General features: G+C 45.6%; 1 protein-coding gene across 3 annotated transcripts in view; it reads right to left on the reverse strand.

Annotated features, from left to right (window-relative positions):
* The window catches only part of STAT2 (signal transducer and activator of transcription 2), a 110818-nt gene that overhangs the window by 79121 nt on the left and 12655 nt on the right, over nt 1-19042 (reverse strand). For all 3 annotated transcript variants that reach the window (XM_075591400.1, XM_075591399.1, XM_075591398.1), the window contains exons 2-4: nt 9921-10073; nt 9230-9374; nt 6124-6222 (exon numbers count right to left, since the gene is read on the reverse strand). In XM_075591400.1, the coding sequence (XP_075447515.1) occupies nt 6124-6222; nt 9230-9374; nt 9921-10051 (375 nt within the window). In that variant the 5' untranslated portion in view covers nt 10052-10073. The remainder of the gene's footprint in view (nt 1-6123; nt 6223-9229; nt 9375-9920; nt 10074-19042) is intronic.

Below are 19042 nucleotides of genomic sequence, written 5' to 3' on the forward strand. Positions count from 1 at the left end.
CTAAAACCTCTAGGCCTGTTGGTGCACATATAATATTGATACCTTCCGAGCACTCCGATGCTCGGGCCTGCAACACTCTTCTCAAAGGGTCAGACGTCCGTCTGATCCTTTCCAGGTACTCTGCCGGTGGACCCCAACGAGGGTCCCACCGCTCCACGGGAACTGCAACCGATCACGGCAACACCAACCGCATGGGAACAGCAACCGCCGCTATCAGCTTTCTGCCTAACTACTTCTAGAGTGACAGCAACCCTAACCTAGGGCCTGTCCCTGAGGAACCGCAACCTGGGATGGCTTGTGGAAAACTCCTAGGGCCTGCGGGGTTAATAACCTGCCCCACTCCCTTATCTACCCAAGTCCCCAATCCTCCCTTACACTAGCTCCTAACTCACTAATCCTAACACTAACACGCCTGCAGCCGACACAGTTCTCACAGTCAGCCTGCAGACAGTAACACACGCTGCATACACACTGCACTCAGTACACGCAGCGTCACATACAACACTCAACACAGCAACCTGGAACCCGCAGCAAACACACTGCACACACTCTGTGCCTATTTGCCAGTGCCCACAGCCCTCTCCGCTGTGGCACTGCCAAACCTGCACCTTACACACACTAAGGGCGACCTCCCTATCTAGGGCCGTCCCTTATCAGTTACCCACTAACCTGGTGGGGAGTTGGGGCCTACCTGGAGGGTGAGGGTACCTATCTGGATGCAGGAGCTGCACTCACTCCCCGCATCCTTCCTTCCCCTTCAGCTCCGCTGCTCCAACTGACGTGACTCATGCAAAGCCCGGGAAAATGTATCTCTTTTCCCTCCAGGGCAGTCCTACAACCCTATTGGCTCCTAGAAAGCACCTGGTGCCTGCCTCGCTATGCCTCATGGGAATTGTAGTCCCAGGGCACTTACAATAACATTGAGGCCGCGTGCGTGCCTTCCCTCTGCCTACACAAACCTGTAATGGCCGCCGCAACCTCTCACTAACTTCCCCTACTCTCGCGCGACTCTCCTGCGCCTTCCCTGCCCTCACGCAACTGTTCCCTGGCTCTAGGGTTCTCCCTGCGCATGCGCGACTCTGCCCTGTCTCTCGCAGCCTCCCTGCGCATGCGCGAGCTAACTGGGACTCACTGCGCATGCGCGAGTTGAAGCGCAATGGCGGCGCCCTATCCGCCCAGCTCCGGGAGCGCCGGGGGCCCTGAGATGCGCGTGCGGCCTTGGCAACCGGCCGCACGCGTCCCCGGCAACCCCCGAGCCGGGACCTGACCGCCCTCTCCCCTGCCACTGCCGAACGGAGCCGCCATTGGACGCGGCGGCCCCCACGATCGGCAGTCAGGTGAGTGGGTGCGGTAGCGCTGGGGAGACCTGGCTACATATATATTTTGTAAAAATATTAAATATGAGCACATTCACATGACTTAGACAGGTCTGCAACCCTGCTTTTTGCCATTATCACCTAGCACGGTGGTGCGCAAACTGGGAGGCGCCAGAATATTTAGGGGGGCGCGGGCTGTGTGCGGGGAAACCTGGGGGTGGGGCAGAGCTGTGCACGGGCGGCCAGAAGCTCCGTGCTGAGGCTGCTTCTCTGCTGTGTCTTGCAGAGGGGGCGGGGCTTCTCTCTGCACACAGACACGCCCTCCTTCTCTGCTGTGTCTTGCAGAGGGGGCGGGGCTTCTCTCTGCACACAGACACGCCCTCCTTCTCTGCTGTGTCTTGCAGAGGGGGCGGGGCTTCTCTCTGCACACAGACACGCCCTCCTTCTCTGCTGTGTCTTGCAGAGGGGGCGGGGCTTCTCTCTGCACACAGACACGCCCTCCTTCTCTGCTGTGTCTTGAAGAGGGGGCGGGGCTTCTCGCTGCACACAGACACGCCCTCCTTCTCTGCTGTGTCTGGCAGAGGGGGCGGGGCTTCTCGCTGCACACAGACACGCCCTCCTTCTCTGCTGTGTCTGGCAGAGGGGGCGGGGCTTCTCTCTGCACACAGACACGCCCTCTTTCTCTGCTGTGTCTGGCAGAGGGGGCGGGGCTTCTCGCTGCACACAGACACGCCCTCCTTCTCTGCTGTGTCTGGCAGAGGGGGCGGGGCTTCTCTCTGCACACAGACACGCCCTCCTTCTCTGCTGTGTCATGCAGAGGGGGCGGGGCTTCTCTCTGCACACAGACACGCCCTCCTTCTCTGCTGTGTCTGGCAGAGGGGGCGGGGCTTCTCTCTGCACACAGACACGCCCTCCTTCTCTGCTGTGTCTGGCAGAGGGGGCGGGGGCTTCTCTCTGCACACAGACACGCCCTCCTTCTCTGCTGTGTCATGCAGAGGGGGCGGGGCTTCTCTCTGCACACAGACACGCCCTCCTTCTCTGCTGTGTCTGGCAGAGGGGGCGGGGCTTCTCTCTGCACACAGACACGCCCTCCTTCTCTGCTGTGTCTGGCAGAGGGGGCGGGGCTTCTCTCTGCACACAGACACGCCCTCCTTCTCTGCTGTGTCTGGCAGAGGGGGCGGGGCTTCTCTCTGCACACAGACACGCCCTCCTTCTCTGCTGTGTCTGGCAGAGGGGCGGGGCTTCTCTCTGCACACAGACACGCCCTCCTTCTCTGCTGTGTCTGGCAGAGGGGGCGGGGCTTCTCTCTGCGGGGCTTCTCTCTGCACACAGACACGCCCTCCTTCTCTTGCTGTCTGTTTCCCGTCCCAGTTTTTCAGCACTTGGGGGATCGGAGCATGAAGGTGAAAGTGTGTGACTTATGATTATGCTTGTGCGTGTGTTGTGTTGGTTGTGATTGTGTATTGTGATTGAGAGTGTGTGTTGTGATTGAATGCAATGGTGCGCAAATTGGGGGGGCAAGATTATTTAGGGGGGCGCAGGCGGCGTGCGGCGTAACCTGGGTGCGCAGGCCAGGAGAAGCTGTGCGCGGGAGAGCGAAAAAGCTGTGCGCGGGCGGGCGGCCAAGAAGATGTGCGCGGGCAGGCAGCCAAAGATGTGCGCAGGCGGCCGAACAGAGTAGTGCAGGTGGCGGCCACGTGATGGTGTGTGTGTGCGTGTGCGCGCGTGGGGGTTCTTCGGAGGTACGGGGAGGAGCACACCCGAGCGCGGTGAAATCAAACACTCCTCCTTCCGGTGTCTGCCCTGCAATAGCGCTGTGGTCCTGCTCTCCTCTGCTGGCAGCCTGCTTCGCTGCGATCCTCCAACATTGAAAACGGAAAACAAAAAATAATACTGTAGGTAGGAGTTTGGATTACACTGGGGATAGTAAGCCAAAGAGCAGGGAGGGGAAGGGAGGTAACAAAGAGGTGGATGAATGCCCCCCAAAAGTATTGCCTTTGTGCACGTACGCTCTCCCAAGCTTGGCGCTTGGGGAAACAATCAAAATTGACTTTGAAGCGTGCTCAGCAGCAGTCAATACACACACACACAGCCACACACAAACACACACAAAAATTGCCCCGATCCACGCTTGCAAATTATGCAGGACACTCTGTGCTCATGCTTGGAGAGTTGGTGATGTCACCGCAGCCTAATTTTGCAAGCGCTAGCTGTTGAAATATGTAAGTATTTAGACAGATTTGTATTTACATTGTATACCGTTTAATAAAGGTTTTTTTATTTCATGTGATTTTGATTACATCAGGCAGGGGGGGCCCGAGAAATTTTATGGATGAAAAGGGGGCTCGGCATAAAAAGTTTGCTCACCCCTGACCTAGCATACAGTGCTTCCACTGCAGCAAGAGATTCTGGGAAATGACATGCAAATGAGCATACAGTGCCACCTTTTGTCTCAAGACCACATTATATGGAAAACCATTAAGCCAATGCATGCTGCTTTAAACATAGCCTGGGATGAGATGCAAAGCCAATAAACCCACTCACACACAGACTGTTTCAACCTTGTGGGTCTCATCAGTGTGAGGTTGGTTTTACTGGTTTTGCATTTTGAGACTTTAGGTTGGTCTTCGCCACACATTATTAAGGTTATGGTGAGTGAAAATGGGACTTCAAACCCTCCACCATATTTTTATATACTATATTACTTGTGAGCACATTCACGTCAGACAGGTCTGAAACCCCGCTTTTTGCCATTATCACCTAGCATACAGTGCTTCCATGCTATATTTAGATGGTGTATGGTGGTATTAGCGTTGGTTCTAAACTGGAGCTCAATCACTGGAAGCTTTAAAAATGTAGTCTTGTCCCAAATAACATTGTTACAGTCTTGTCAGTGTTTAAAAACAGTTTGTTTTGGGAAATTCCAATTCTCAAGTCTCAAAAAGTCCGATTGAAGTATGTGTTCGAGGTCGGAGATACTAGGGCTGTGTACATACAAGATTGTGTCATCTGCATACATTTGTATTGAAGATCATTAATGAACACTGAGAAGAGTAGGGGCCCCAGAACAGAGCCTTGCTGGACACCACAGGTGATATCCAAGGGGTTTGAGTTAGAGCATGAGATGGACACATGTTGGGATCTACCTGATAGATAGGAATGAAACCAGTTTAGAGCATGTTTCCCTATTCCAGAGCACTGGAGTTTGTTAAGCAGATTTTTATTTTTTTACTAAAAGATTCGTTAAATCCGTTGCACCGATCAGAAGATTTGAAGCTTAAAAAACAAGATCCGAACAAGATCCGAACGTTATAGGACAAACTCCTATAAGCTTCTGCAGGAGATTGCCGCTTTAACATTTCCATGTTAAGCAAATTATCTGCTTCTTTATTACCAAAAGACATTTTACAATCTTTAATGTCTGTTGGTGATCAGAATGTTACGTTACTTTTCTCATTTGATCTCCCAAAATTAAAACAAATATTTAAATACCGGTATATAGATGAAATATTCCCTGTAATAATGTGCTGCTTTCCGATATATAAATTGACTTAATACTTCTGGCTGAGCATAAGTGTGCTGTGGCAAGTCAATTTAGGCTGCAAGTAGAATTGGCCAGCCAGTGTCTAATTTGGCAGCAGCTACAGTATTACAATGTCAAGCAAATGAAATCCCCAGGATTAGAACTCACATTTCATACAGCTCACATGCCCAGAAACCCATCCTAAACGTCTTTCACACTATTACACTGACGGCGCGAACAGAAGGCCGTACCACTGAGGCCATAGGGCGCGCAAACGCGCATTCGATTTGGGAGCAGACAAACAATTTTGTGTTTGTCGCGCGACTGCCTGGTTTGCTAATGAGGGTCAAACAGCGCACGTGACATAACGGCCGCACCGGCGCGTTGCTGTGCATCACAGGCCACAAATCACTTGGCCGGCAAGGTGCACACAACACCAGGTGCTCCATGCGCGTGCCTACTATACTTGGGAAACCAGTAACATTCCCCTGCCCCGTCATAATTTGTATTAAATCTAATAGAAAAGGAGACAAATTATGTATGTAGTTATATAATAATACAAACTTCATAGTGTAGCTTCCCAGCCAGTCCCACTAATGTACAGGTACTGCAATAGGCTCTGTTTAAATTGCCTAGTGAAATGTTGTGTGTCAATATTGTTTTGCGAGACAAGGTACAATTACATTTCTGGGGGGGAAGTCCCAATCCAAACATCGCCACCCAAACAGTTCTGTCTGCAGCTTCTGTCTGTGAACATTACAAAATTATTATATTCCATTATAAACCAGGCCTGTGACACTGGACAGCCAGGGTGCCCCGTTTAGCAAAGTTCAAACTTACTATTTCTCATACTAGGAGGATCACTCATTGGCTAAGGCTTCTGTCATACATGAAATTAACTGGTCTCCTAATCCAAATTTTAAAAAAACTTCATTCACCCACAATATGTAATATTAAAAGTACATTTAATACCATATATGGTAGCTTTAGATTTAGTAAAGCTAATGGTACCTACCTCTCCTGCATCAGTACCACATCTCTCTTAAGAGGGATCCCATGTTTGTGGCACAATCTTATCACACAAGAGACAAGTTCCCCTAAACTATTAAACTTATAAATACTACATTTCGCGTTATATTTTTATAGCATATTATTAGTACAAGTGAAATTCTGCTTTCGAGGTCTTCAAAAATCAGGCCCCAGACGCTGTTCTGTAGCTATTTGTGTTTTCATTCCCACGGCCTCTCCATGCACCCCCTGAAACATTGCATGTCGTCTTCTCACCTGTTCCTTGTCCTGGGCTTCGAACAGGATGCTCTTCTCTGTGATTAGAAGGTCTCTGATCAGAGCCGACAGTTTCTGTGGGTCGGTCTGGTAACAATTCTGGAATGAAACAGATCATGTCTGTCTGTTCAAATCTCAATCATGCTCACCCACCTACCTCTCCTAATGTGTGCGCACGAAAGGTGTAAGAGCTATATTCAGAACTGTGCATGCTGCAATGCTAACATGTCGTTAGAAAACAACTACATATATCAAAAAGAAGATTATGGGTCTTCCTCGGCCATGACAGATGTATGTATGTATGAATACATAGTCCTCCCTCCCACAGTCAGGTCAATAAACCCCGGACTGTTTTTAATACTCGCAAAATTACAAAAAAGGTGTCTTAATAAAGATGCAACTTTAATTTTCCTAGATGGGGCAATGAAAAGGCCTGTCGCCTCTGTCAGAAAATATTACCTCTATTTAATATAGACAGAAGTGGAGTGATTCTGTGTTAACAAAATGTATTACAAACCATTCAAGTAAATGGACGTTGGTGCATCATTAACTGCGTTTTCCAATTTCCCTCTTTTATCGAATATGGGGGTTTGGCTTGGGCAGAAATGTCTGCCATTAAATAAAAACAAACTCTGAACCTTAAAGCGAGATAAAAAGCCACAAAATAAAGCATTTAATTTACACTACATTACTGTTGGATATTCTGCTCTGACATTATTTGTTTTATATGTACAGTAAGCACCAACACTCATGGTTGTCAAAATCCATTCTCCGCAGATTAAAATGCACTCCGAAAACTGCCAAATGTAAACACTACATTTACACTGCAAAAATTCTAAACTTCTTAAATCATAGGCTTAAACAAGCAGCCAGTCAATATCTTATTTCCTTAATCAGCTTTTTTTTTAATTTATTTTTTTTATATAATATTCTTAAACCCAGATGAACAAAGGGTGCAAAGCTCTATTACCGCTTTACTCCTATTCATATGAATGGTAGAAACGGTGTGCTAAACACTAGCACCCTTTTGTGGATCTGGGCCTTAGTGTCATAACAATTTCTACATTTCAAAGAATGTTACAAAGAAAGGTAGGGGCATATATAGCTGTATCCATCAGAACTCGAACATGCTCTAATCATTAAACCCATGTCACCTTTATTCTGATCTTCGGGACAATGCATTAAGTCAACGAGGTGCTTCAAAAAGTAAAAGCATTATTAGGAGAAAAAAAAAAGAAAAGATAATTGATTCAGCTTTGCATATGATGAAGTCTATTAAAGCTGCAGTTCAAGTCAATATCCTGCATGTGTGGTTTTTTTTAATAAATCAGTTCTTTAGTAAGAAAAAATACTTTTAGCATTTTCTGTTTTTAAAAAAACAACTTTTAAAGACCAATTTTCTTGAATTCTATTTTAACAACCATTTGCTAAGGCACTGCCCCTTCATGTCCTGTCACAAGCCCTGGCACACCCCTTTGTCAGCACTGCCCTCCCTCTAGCACATGTCAGTGCAGGAGTGCTCATGAATATTCATGAGCTTCCACTGACAGACAAACAGAATATAAACAGATCCCTTCACTAATTATGTCACCAAATTTCGACCCATCAATACATGGAGAACGAATTGACCTGCAGCTATACAGTTCTTTAGGTAATTAGAGATTGCACACATGAAACTATTGAAGTAAAAAAATAAATTTAAAAAAAAGACTGAATTGCAGCTTTTTAAGTACAGACAACATAAATGCGATTATGTCAATTAATGCAGAGAAAGCCTGGGAAAATACATACAGAGCATGGAAAAGAGATTATCCGGAACGGGTATCATTCGACAAGTTAATCATGCACCAGGGAGCCAAAATGAAGGCCTTTAGTGGTGCAATAATGCAAAAAACACATCAAGATAATAAATATAGCATATATAGCACATTGGCAAAGGAAATTTGCTTGCAACTGCGTCAGGAAGATGCCCTAAATGTAATGAAGAAAAAGCGGATTTAAAGCACTGCTTATGATCATGTAGAAAAATAGCAAAATTTGAAGACACAGATTGAATCATTATTTACTCTTACTTCTGAAGGACCCAAAGGGGAGTTGAGGGGGGGGGGGGGGGCGGGGGGAATGGTCAGTTGAGTGTTGTGGATTAATTTTTTTAATGTTATATTATATGTAGTAAAATTGAGCCTTGATTATGTGTTAGGTATGTTATGAGTAATAACAGACAAGAAAAGAGAATTTGTAGAAGGTTATTACTCATAACATACCCAACAACACATAATCAAGGCTCAAATATATACCCGTCGATGATACCCGTTCCGGACGATCTCTTTTCCATGCTCTGTATGTATTTTCCCTGGCTTTCTCTGCATTAATTGACAAAATCGGATTGTATAATATGTTGTCTGTACTTAATAGACTTCATCATATGCAAAGCTGAATCAATTATCTTTTTTTTTCCCCCTAATAATGCTTTTACTTTTTGAAGCACCTCGTTGACTTAATGCATTGTCCTGAAGATCAGAATAAAGGTGACCATTCGGAATATCAAACTGTTACTATAGATGATCAAATGATTTTAACACACACACACACACACACACCTTATTGTTGTACATTCAAATAGATGCCTGGAAATACAGCTCAACCCAGTTACAGCACAATCCGCTATAACGCGGTTTGAGCGTGGACCCCAAATTTAAATAAATACATTTTAAAAATGAAAGTTTTTTTTTTGCACACAAACTGCACACTGCATACACTCACAGCGCACACTGCATACACTGCATACACTGCATACACTGCATACACACACTCACAGCACACACTCACAGCACACACTCACAGCACACTATACACTCAGCACACTGTCTCTTTAAGGGAGCTTGCTCTCGCAAGACGGAAGCAGAAGCAGGAAGCAGAGACAGGGAGAAGAGCTGCCAGATGCCGGGTAAGTGCTGCCCCATCGGGTCTGGGAACGCTGGGAGAGTTCTCAGCTTTCCCCCTCCGGCGGACGCGGTACCACCACCACCGAGGACCGCGCTATAACGGGGTTAAGAGCTGTATATGAAAAAATAAAAAAGTTATGGGGAAAAAAAATCCATGTCACCTGTATGGCAAGCTTGAATCGGCGGAAGTTGTGCTGCTGCAGTATCTCTTGGTCCTGTGTGAAGCGGCTGTACTGATTGTCCAGATGTTCCAGGAGATTCTGAAACTGGACAGTGGCCAAGGAGAGTTCTCTGGCTGCTTGCTTCCTAAGGGTTGGGTAGACATGGTAGGTACAGTAGAAGATAGCAGAGAGACTGGGATTTTAAAGAGCATGCACAAAGATAACATTTTCACAGCCCCAACTTGGCCCTGCATCTAGGATGACTGTGTTAGAAACTAAAGTATAAAATTCACATGTATTTTCTACATGCCTGGGTGCTGCCTGCTACCCTTATTTGCTGATGTCCAGACCCTCTGGAAACCAGGAGTTAAAATTATCTCCACAGAAATTTACTTTGCAAAGCACATTCCATCAAAGGCCCAACATGTCACTTTTTCAGAAGGAATCCCCATTACCTGAACACTTAACCCCATAATAAATCTTCTGAATAACAAAACAAACAGTGGCTAAAGAATCATCTCCCTACTGTGCCACAGTGAAATCTCCTGTAGGAAAGAGTATCCGTTTAGAAATAAGCATCTCTTTGCAGCCTGAAATTTCCCCCTTCTCTATGCAACGAGAAGAACATTTTCTATATAAACACCCCTTCTGGACAAGCTTCTTATACAGTGGAGGTGTAGCTTTCCCTTACCAGTCCTGGGACTCAATCCAGAGAGCCAGATACTGTCGCACCTCCATAGGCAGGACCTCTTGGCTGTAGAGGCCCAAGACGTCCTCCTGGAATTCCCCAGTCAGCTTCTGAAGAGCCGCCCACTGGGTCATGCTGGTATCCCAAAAACTGTGCCTGTGTGAGAAGCCAACATTCACATATAAATTACTTTTTTATGGACAATGCGCTAATCCCCTGGCTTCAAAGACTAATACTAATGACATTTTCTTGTTGGACCATGAAACGATGGAGATTCAGATGCTTGATTTGTTTCCTTTACAACCTCGCTTCACGTGGAAACTAAGGCCTGTGACATAGTCCAACAGACCCCGCTGAGCCGTGCTGAGCCGCGCTGAGCGGATGAACTTACCCTCTTCATCTGTGATCAGCGCGGATTTAGCAGCCACTTCCGCATGCGTGTGGAAATGCAGGAGACAGGCAAATTTAAATTGTGCCGCTGAGGGAAGCGGAGGGCCCGTCACATGACTGACAAAAGCCAATGGCAGTCCGTGACGTCGGCGTCGTGGCGCACTAGCTCCGCCTCCCGCCCCGCCTCCCACCCGGCATTTAGAAGCGCGCTCGCTGACGCTCATGCAGGGACACTAAAAAGCTCCTGCTTGAGTAGGAGAGCATGAGCATCAGCGCTGCTCAGCGCTCTTCTTCTCACCATGTCCGAGGCCTTAGGGTGCAATTCAAGTAATCCTTAGCTGATAGCAGAAAACCCCCATTCAATTAACCGGTTTCTGAAGTGATCTCTGACATAAAAGAATAAGAACTTACTGCACACGTTTATTTGAATAAAAATTAGACGAATCTCGCTAACTGCCCTCTGGAGAAATACATAAAACAGTTCATAGGCCCTGATTATAATGCCTGCTGCAGGGCGCGCGCAACAGCGTGACGTCACTCGCACGGTGCGCGCAAAACCTGCACTGTAGGCATTGGGAGCGACAGGGAGGCGTGGCGTTACGAGAGCAGCTCGCCCTCATTAGCTGAACCACTTAACGTGTCGCTGACATCACGCGGCCGTCTCTCCTGAACTCTGCCTCTCCGTCGCGCTTCGGCGTGGTTATGTGCGCCTCCATTGGCCTACATGTATTTGTTCCGGCGGCGTGCACAGTCGTGTGCGCCGTTCGAGGCACTAGAACCACGGCCTTTAGATTCAAACTGATTAGTACTGTCTTATACAGAAATCTTTTGTATATGCTCGTAAAGCTCATATCAAAGAGAGCGTGATTCTATGGTAAAGCGAACAAACGTGACAGTTTCTCAGGCTAGCAGCCAAGTCCAACAATCTGACTCCATAATTGGAAGGCCTCTTCGTCATATGCAGAAGCAGCAATTTCAGTCCAGGCTTTCAGTCTACGTACTTCTCTGCAGCAGTCTGATTAAGTAATGACACCTGGTCCCAGCCTTTAAATATCAGGCAATTCCCAGTCTCTTTCACTAGCTGAGTGTAGGGAAGCAAGGAGCACAGCTGAAGTAGAAATCTGCAGGGAGAGTCCTGTAGAAAAAATGAATAAGGGGCACAACTCCGTGCTAAAACTGAGGGTGATTTATTGGATAATTGCACAGGGACAGAAACACAGCCCACACACCGACATGTTTCGTCCCACAGGACTTTATCAAGGTGTACCACATCACTATACCTCCTTACCTTTAATACACCCATTTCGCGCCAAAATCGCCCAACCGAGTACACTGCGCATGCGCGCCGGCGCCGGCTGTGCTCCTTGCTTCCCTACACTCTGATTTCCCTGATCAGGACTGCACGCAGTGGAATTTCGCCTGGATGGATTTCGTATTCCTATACACTCAATGGAAAGGTAATGGGCAGTAGCCCTCATTCTATGTTACCTTGGTCCCTATTTAGGGAAGTGTATATGGTAAGGGGGGTAAGCAGGGTAAACCATATCTGCGGTAGTCGCGCTGACTGACCGCTAGGTCCCATATTCATGTCCCCCCTTAACCTAGTATTATATAAATTGCTGGAATTATTTATGGAAGTTCCTATCTACCTATATGCTGTAATACAGTTTGTGAGTCTATACACTTGTATGAGCGTCAATCTCTACGTTTATACATATCTTTCACTAGCTGCAAAACGACAAGGTATCTCGGCACTGTGTCATGCATCCAACTCAAGTCTGTTCATGCTTTGCACTCGCCAAGTGTGGTTAGTATTTACTATGTATTTGACTGTTGCCTTAGGGCTGTTCTATAGTGCGTGCGTTTGCTGCGCCGTGCGGGCGCGCCAGTTATAGTTGGCTGAGGTTAATCAGCCATTCTATAATAGGACCGCGCAGCAGTGTGCGTGGATCCGGTCGACGGGGGATGGGGGGCGGGGGGGGGAGGGGAAGATGAGGAAAATAATGAATTTGCGCCGCTACCGCCGCTGAAATGGATATACAGGCATACCCCGCATTAACGTACGCAATGGAACAAAGCATGTATGTAAAGCGAAAATGTACTTAATGTGAAGCACTACCTTTTTCCCACTTATTGATGCATATACTGTACTGCAATCATCAGTGGTTGACAAATCACCAAAAAATCTACTTGCCACACAAAAAAATCTACTCGCCACCTAGTACCAAACGTGTGCTGCTTGGGCCAATATTTACTCGCCCGGGGGTTAAATCCACTCGCCAGGGGCGAGCAAATGTATAGGTTTGTCGAACACTGGCAATCATCATATACGTGCATAAGTGATGTAAATAACACGTTTGTAACTCTATAGTCTCCCCGCTTGCGCACAACTTCGGTACAGGTAGGGAGCCGGTATTGCTGTTCAGGACGTGCGGACAGGCGCATGCGTGAGCTGCCGGTTGCCTACTGGGCGATATGTCCTAATTCGCGAGTGTACTTAAAGTGAGTGTCCTTAAACCGGGTATGTATACACACACACACACAAAAGTATTCTTAAATGTACGTACAGAGCCTTTGGGTCTGTTCATTAAAACAAACAATGGTGGGACGAGGCAGGGGTGCACGCTCTCGCCCTTGCTCTTTGCCCTATGCATCGAAGCACTAGCTGCGCACATACGCAGTAATAGGGACATAACGGGGGTCCAAATTAACTCACAGGAGCACAAATTAGCGTTATACGCTGATGACATTATCCTGACAATCACCAAACCACTCACCTCTCTCCCCAACCTATTTGCGCTCCTGGGGCGGTTCAACCTGCTCTCAGGCTTCAAGATAAACCAATCGAAGACTGAGTCGATGAGCTTGAACATCCCCAATGAGATGCAAAAACTATTGGAACTCAATTTTGAGTTTAAATGGCAGCCCAGGTCCATCAAATACCTGGGGGTGAATATCACAAAACAGATAACATCCCTATATCAAGCAAATTATCCCAGTCTAGTAAGGATCCTGAAAAAGGAACTGCGGGACTGGTCAGAATATGGTATCTCATGGCTAGGCAGCATTTACAGTGTTAAGATGAACATTCTCCACAGAATACTGTACTTGTTTCAAACTCTCCCGATACCAGTAGCAAGATCCGAGATTAAGGACTTGCAAAACTCAATAACATCATTTATATGGAAAGGCAAAAAAACACAGATCAAAGCAGCAATTATGCAGAAACCTAAGGAAGCGGGAGGTCTGGCAGTGCCATGCTTGTTGTCCTATTATAAGGCAGCACAGTTGTGCCAAATTACGCAGTGGCATGGGGACCAAGAGCTGCGACGGTGGGTGTCACTGGAGAGGGAGTTGCGCGCCCCACTAGAGCTCAGAGATCTAATCTGGTACCCGAAAAAAAGAATTAAAGATTTAAAAGATCCATTGACATCGGTGGTCAACTCACTCTCGGTCTGGGAGGTGTCCAAATATAGCTACTCATTGACCTCTGAACACACATTAATGGCCCCTTTGTATAGTAACCCGGATTTTGCTCCTGGACTAGAGGGGAAGAATTTTCCGATCTGGCGACAACTGGGGGTTCATAAATTAAAGGACCTGGAGGGCAGCAACACCATCAAATCATTTGATCAATTGAAGTCAGAAACAGGCATTCCTAACACAGAATTTATTAGATACCTCCAGGTCCGGGCATTTTACAACAAACACACGGTGAGACCACCCTTAACGAATTTTGAAAGGCTCTGTGTGCGGGGAACTGACACACGGGGACTGATCTCCACTCTATACAGACAGGTGGTCAGTACTGACAAAGACGACATAACTAGACCCAGATTCATGAGTTTATGGGAATCGGACCTACAGGACACACTAGAGGACGAGGACTGGACGGAAATATTTAAGGCGGCTGCCAGCAGCTCTATCTGCACGACATTGAAGGAGAACTCATATAAGGTATTGTTGAGGTGGCATCTCACCCCAGTCAGATTAGCTAAATTTATTAAAGGCGCTTCCCCGCTCTGCCCTCGGCAGTGCGGGGATCAGGGGGATCTGGTACACATGCTGTGGTCCTGCCCGAAGCTTATGCCAGTTTGGCAACAGATTCGAGATTGGCTGCAGAGGATCTTGGGCCTCCAAATTAAGCTAGACCCGTGGCTGTTCCTTCTAGGCAAAACCACAGATGAAGTCTCGAGAACGGGGAACAAATTAATAGCACATTTTGCAACAGCTATGCGGTGCGAGACCACAGCATTGTGGAACCAGAACGCGATTCCATCAATAGACAAAATTAGAAATCGAATTTGGTTTGTATGCCAGATGGAAAAGTTAACGAGTCTGGTTAATGATACTGGCGCAAAATTTCAAAAAGTCTGGCTGCCTTGGCTAGCCCAGACTGCTCCCCAACGACTTTACACGAGGAAAACAGCAAGCCTATTTCCTTCAGCATACGCGCGGCAGTGTTCTGTAAATTAGCAGACTGCAATTGCAAATGCCCCATAATCCCTTGGTGTGAACCATTTTCCCAGGCTCCGGCAGGCAGCTTCCCTACTCATGTTCACCTCTTTGCGCCACACACAGTGCCTAGCCTCGTGTGAAGGGGTGAATCACTCCCAAAAAACACACTGCTAAACAGTATTGCCCTATTAAAACATTATTCCGCCACGGACTAAACAGCACATACAGCAAAGTGGGGGGCAAAGGTGCATTGTCTTGTGGCAGTGAAGGGGTTAATTGCATCAAACTGCAGCTCAGGTTGTTAAATTAAGAGAAGAAAAAAGCAAAAACAGTGCACTGCCAGGGAGTCAGGTGGTGGAAAAAAATAAAAATCTATTTACAGTATTCAGTAGCACTCAACAAACACAACCCCAATAGGGTGAAACAAAAACTCCTACGCGTTTCGGATCATAGGGGTCCTTTATCAAGGAGTATAAGGGGGTAGGGGCAAGGGATACCTTTATATACACCATCAAAATAACAAATAACCAATTACAACATTCAAAATTAGCGCCAAAAACGGCCGTGCAACTGGTCTGATGTCATGCGTGTCAGCCCTGCGTGTCACGTCCATGAAAAACTGGATCGCGCATATTCGGGCAGCACCTCCACGCAGATGCCAGATCACGCTCTGAAAACCGTCCAAATGAGCATGGTGATGACTAGGTAGTGGGAGGAGGGAGTCTCCACCCCCAGGGGAGGGCCCAGGTGCGCCGATGCAGCTAAGTGACAGCACAACAGCCTATCAAAGACCAGGCTGCCGTGCTCATCTCACCAGCCAAAACGGCAAAGCAACCAAGGAACCCACTCCACCACGGGGCACCCCCCCCCTATGGGGCACCCCCCCCCCCCCAAAAACACACAAACCCACATATAAATCTCGACAGAGTTAATAAAAAATGGCCACTACAGTATATCAATGAAGCATCCTTAAAGGGGGATATTGTCCACACAGCAGAATATTCTTAATATAGCATAATATATGTTCATAAACAACTTAGCCAAGGTCCCATGATCGCATCCCTCCAGAACAAACAACTGCAACTCTCAATCACATAAACAAACATGCATTGGTCCATTAACTTCTCCTAACACCTAAAAAATACATTATATATTTGGAGGAAAACAGACCTTATGATAACACAAAAAAGTTAAAACACATGAAGTGGAAAGTATAACACTATATAACTATTCCACTCAATCATAAATCACCCATATGGGGTAAAAAGCAGGAAAAATAGGAGTAATATTTTAGATTAATCTTAAATTCTAAAGTAGTAAACTTAAAACTAGCAGGTGTTCAGAACATATTATTATAAACATTTTATCAATACCTGTAACTGATAAGAAACATATATGAATATGTATAACCCGAGAGGAAAAAGGGGGGGGGGGGGGAACAAAAAAAGAGGAGGGGAAAGATAGGAGAAAAGGAAACGTAAAAAGGGGGGGGGGGAAGGGGGAAGGGAACAGAAATCCTCTTACAGATAATACCAACTCCTATAACATTTAATCAGTATACAAATTGGGTTGTGAAACACTGTTTCTCCCCTCCATTACAACAAAAGCACTGTCCTACGACCAAGACGCATACAGTTTATCACAATATATATAAAAAGAGAACCAATGATGACAACCATAGAAGGTAAAACTTATTGTCTCAAAAAATGACTGAGATTCCATTCAATGTTGAGACCGCAGGGAGCCCGTGTTTTAAGCATAAAAATCCAATAAGCTTCCCTGCGGTCCAACAGATTAAGCCTATCTCCTCCCCTCTCCTGTGAGAACACTCTCTCAATCCCTTTAACCGTCAATCCTTTGGTCCCCCCTTCGCTACACTCCGTAAAGTGTTTGGACACCGGGTGAGAACAATCCTGTTTTTTGATAAGTCTAAGGTGTTCCATGACCCTTACTTTCAAAGATCGTGTTGTTCTTCCTACATAATTTGCCCCACGACGACATGTTAACAAGTATATAACATATTGCGTGTTTCAATTAATAAAGGAAATAATAGGATATGACTTAGTTGATTGGGAACCTGTGAATTGGTAAGAAGGTAGCATAAAGCGACATATGCCACAACTTTCACATCTAAAGGAACCCTTAGTGCAAAATGTATTAGAGGTTTTAACTAAAGGGGAGGCTATATAACTGGGGGAGACATAAGAAGCAATGGTTTTAGCCTTTCTATATACAAAACGAGGCCCTTGTTTAACACATTTGTCTAAAGTATGGTCCATTTTTAAAATGTCCCAATGCTTGTATATAATTTTTTGTACTTGTCTACTACATTTATTATATTGTGTGATCAATAAAGGTGTATCATCTTGACTTATATTTGTCTGTCTGATGTCCTTACCCCAAGTTTTTTCTTTAGTATTAATTTTTGGGCGCACATTTTTCTTCCCTATCAAATGTCCCTTCGAAGGTGTATATCCTAACGTAGGGAGTAGGGACTGTCTGTCCAGTTTTCTTACTTCCGCTAATGTTTGATGTAAATCCGGACCAAAATAACCTCTCTGCTGAAAACGCCTGGCCAACTCCCCAGACTGACGGACAAAACCCTCTTCAGTAGAGCAGTTCCTCCTCAGTCTGAGGAATTGGCCTTCAGGGATACCTTTAATGACCGCTTTAGGATGGCAGCTGTCCGCCCTAAGCAGCATATTTCTAGAATTAGGTTTTCTGTACACCTCCGTTTGGATATCTCTGTTAATATCAATAAAGAGTAAAAGGTCCAGATAATGTATGTGGTGCCAATTGAAATTAAAAGTGAATAATAAATTACTGTTAAATTGTGCGAAATCTGATCATCTTTATCAATGGAGAAAAAAATGTGTGATGCTCTAAAGACAAAGCTGAGGTGTAAGGCAATTGTGAAAATAATTGGAAGACAACCTTATAACATATAAATGTCCCAATGGATCTGGTCTGGTAATAAACGATCCCACATGGCACGGAGGTAAGGATAAATACCAGTTGGTGACCAGAAGATAAACGATCCTTTGATTTCTGGACAATAAATGAGGTAAAGCTGGAACGGACTCACTTGGGAAACTTGATCCACGATAAACAGCAAGTCCAATGGATCCAGCACCTCCAGGTTGAATGTGCATCCGTTGATAGAGAATCTTCAGAGGAAAAACAGGGGAGAAAAAACGAAGCACTGTATCCAATGCTGTAATAACAGCTAATGAAACCACCAGGTGTACGTTCCCAAAAATAAAGCTATTTATTGGATCAAAAATATATGGTACAAAACAGACCAACGCGTTTCGGACTTAGACAGTCCTTTATCAAGGTGAATATACAAATTCTAAAAGGAGTGCGATTTATACTTACCCAAGAGCCGCATGGACCAGTTGCGGTGACTTCCGGGTACGTCACGTGCCACGGGCGCGTGACCCATGACCTGCGACGTCATCCCGTCGGTGAGCGCAGTGGTAATGCATAGCCCATACCGGCGCGTGACGTCATTGCGCAGAGGTACACCAGGGGAAGCAGGGCATCTGTGTAAACAAACCACAGCAACTGCCAATGTTAACCCACTTGGGTCCTGGATCGTGCGAAGCGCGTGACGTCAACACGTCGAGTGGCCTGTGACCAACGTCACTATGCATCACGCTGCTAAGCAACATGATTCATTTGGCCCGTTGAAAGAATAAATCAATACAGAACAACTTTATTAAGACTTAACAATAGCACTCTCCATGGACAACTACAGGATAAAACAAAGATAATAAAATTAAAAACAAAATGTTATAAAAACAATTATTCAACAATTAATTGACAACCTTGGGAAATATAATATCCAGTAGATCTTCATAGTGAATTGTATAGTATTTGTAAAGGTTTATATCAGGAACTTGTTTTGTATTTTTAATATATAGATATGTTAACAGAAATACATAAACAACCATAACATAATATAGCCATAATCTAAACAAGTTCCAAACCTATGAGAAATAGAGACTGAGCTTAAAATCAAAAACAAGATCACTTAGCGAATAATTATTTCAGTATACACATTAATGGAATCACTACACGTATATACCTTAAATTAGTGAATCCAATGTAAATTACCAATTATTGGTAATTACGTGATCACTGATTTATTACCCAAAAAAAAACAATCTGTGCAATTGCTGTTTAAAAAGGATCAAATGTAGGGCCAACAGAGTTTACGTATCAAATAGAAGGGAACCTATATCCCAGTCTGAATTCAGACCATGGGGGATACG

Source organism: Ascaphus truei, chromosome 3 (genome assembly GCF_040206685.1).
Source record: "Ascaphus truei isolate aAscTru1 chromosome 3, aAscTru1.hap1, whole genome shotgun sequence".
Classification (NCBI taxonomy): Eukaryota; Metazoa; Chordata; class Amphibia; order Anura; family Ascaphidae; genus Ascaphus; species Ascaphus truei.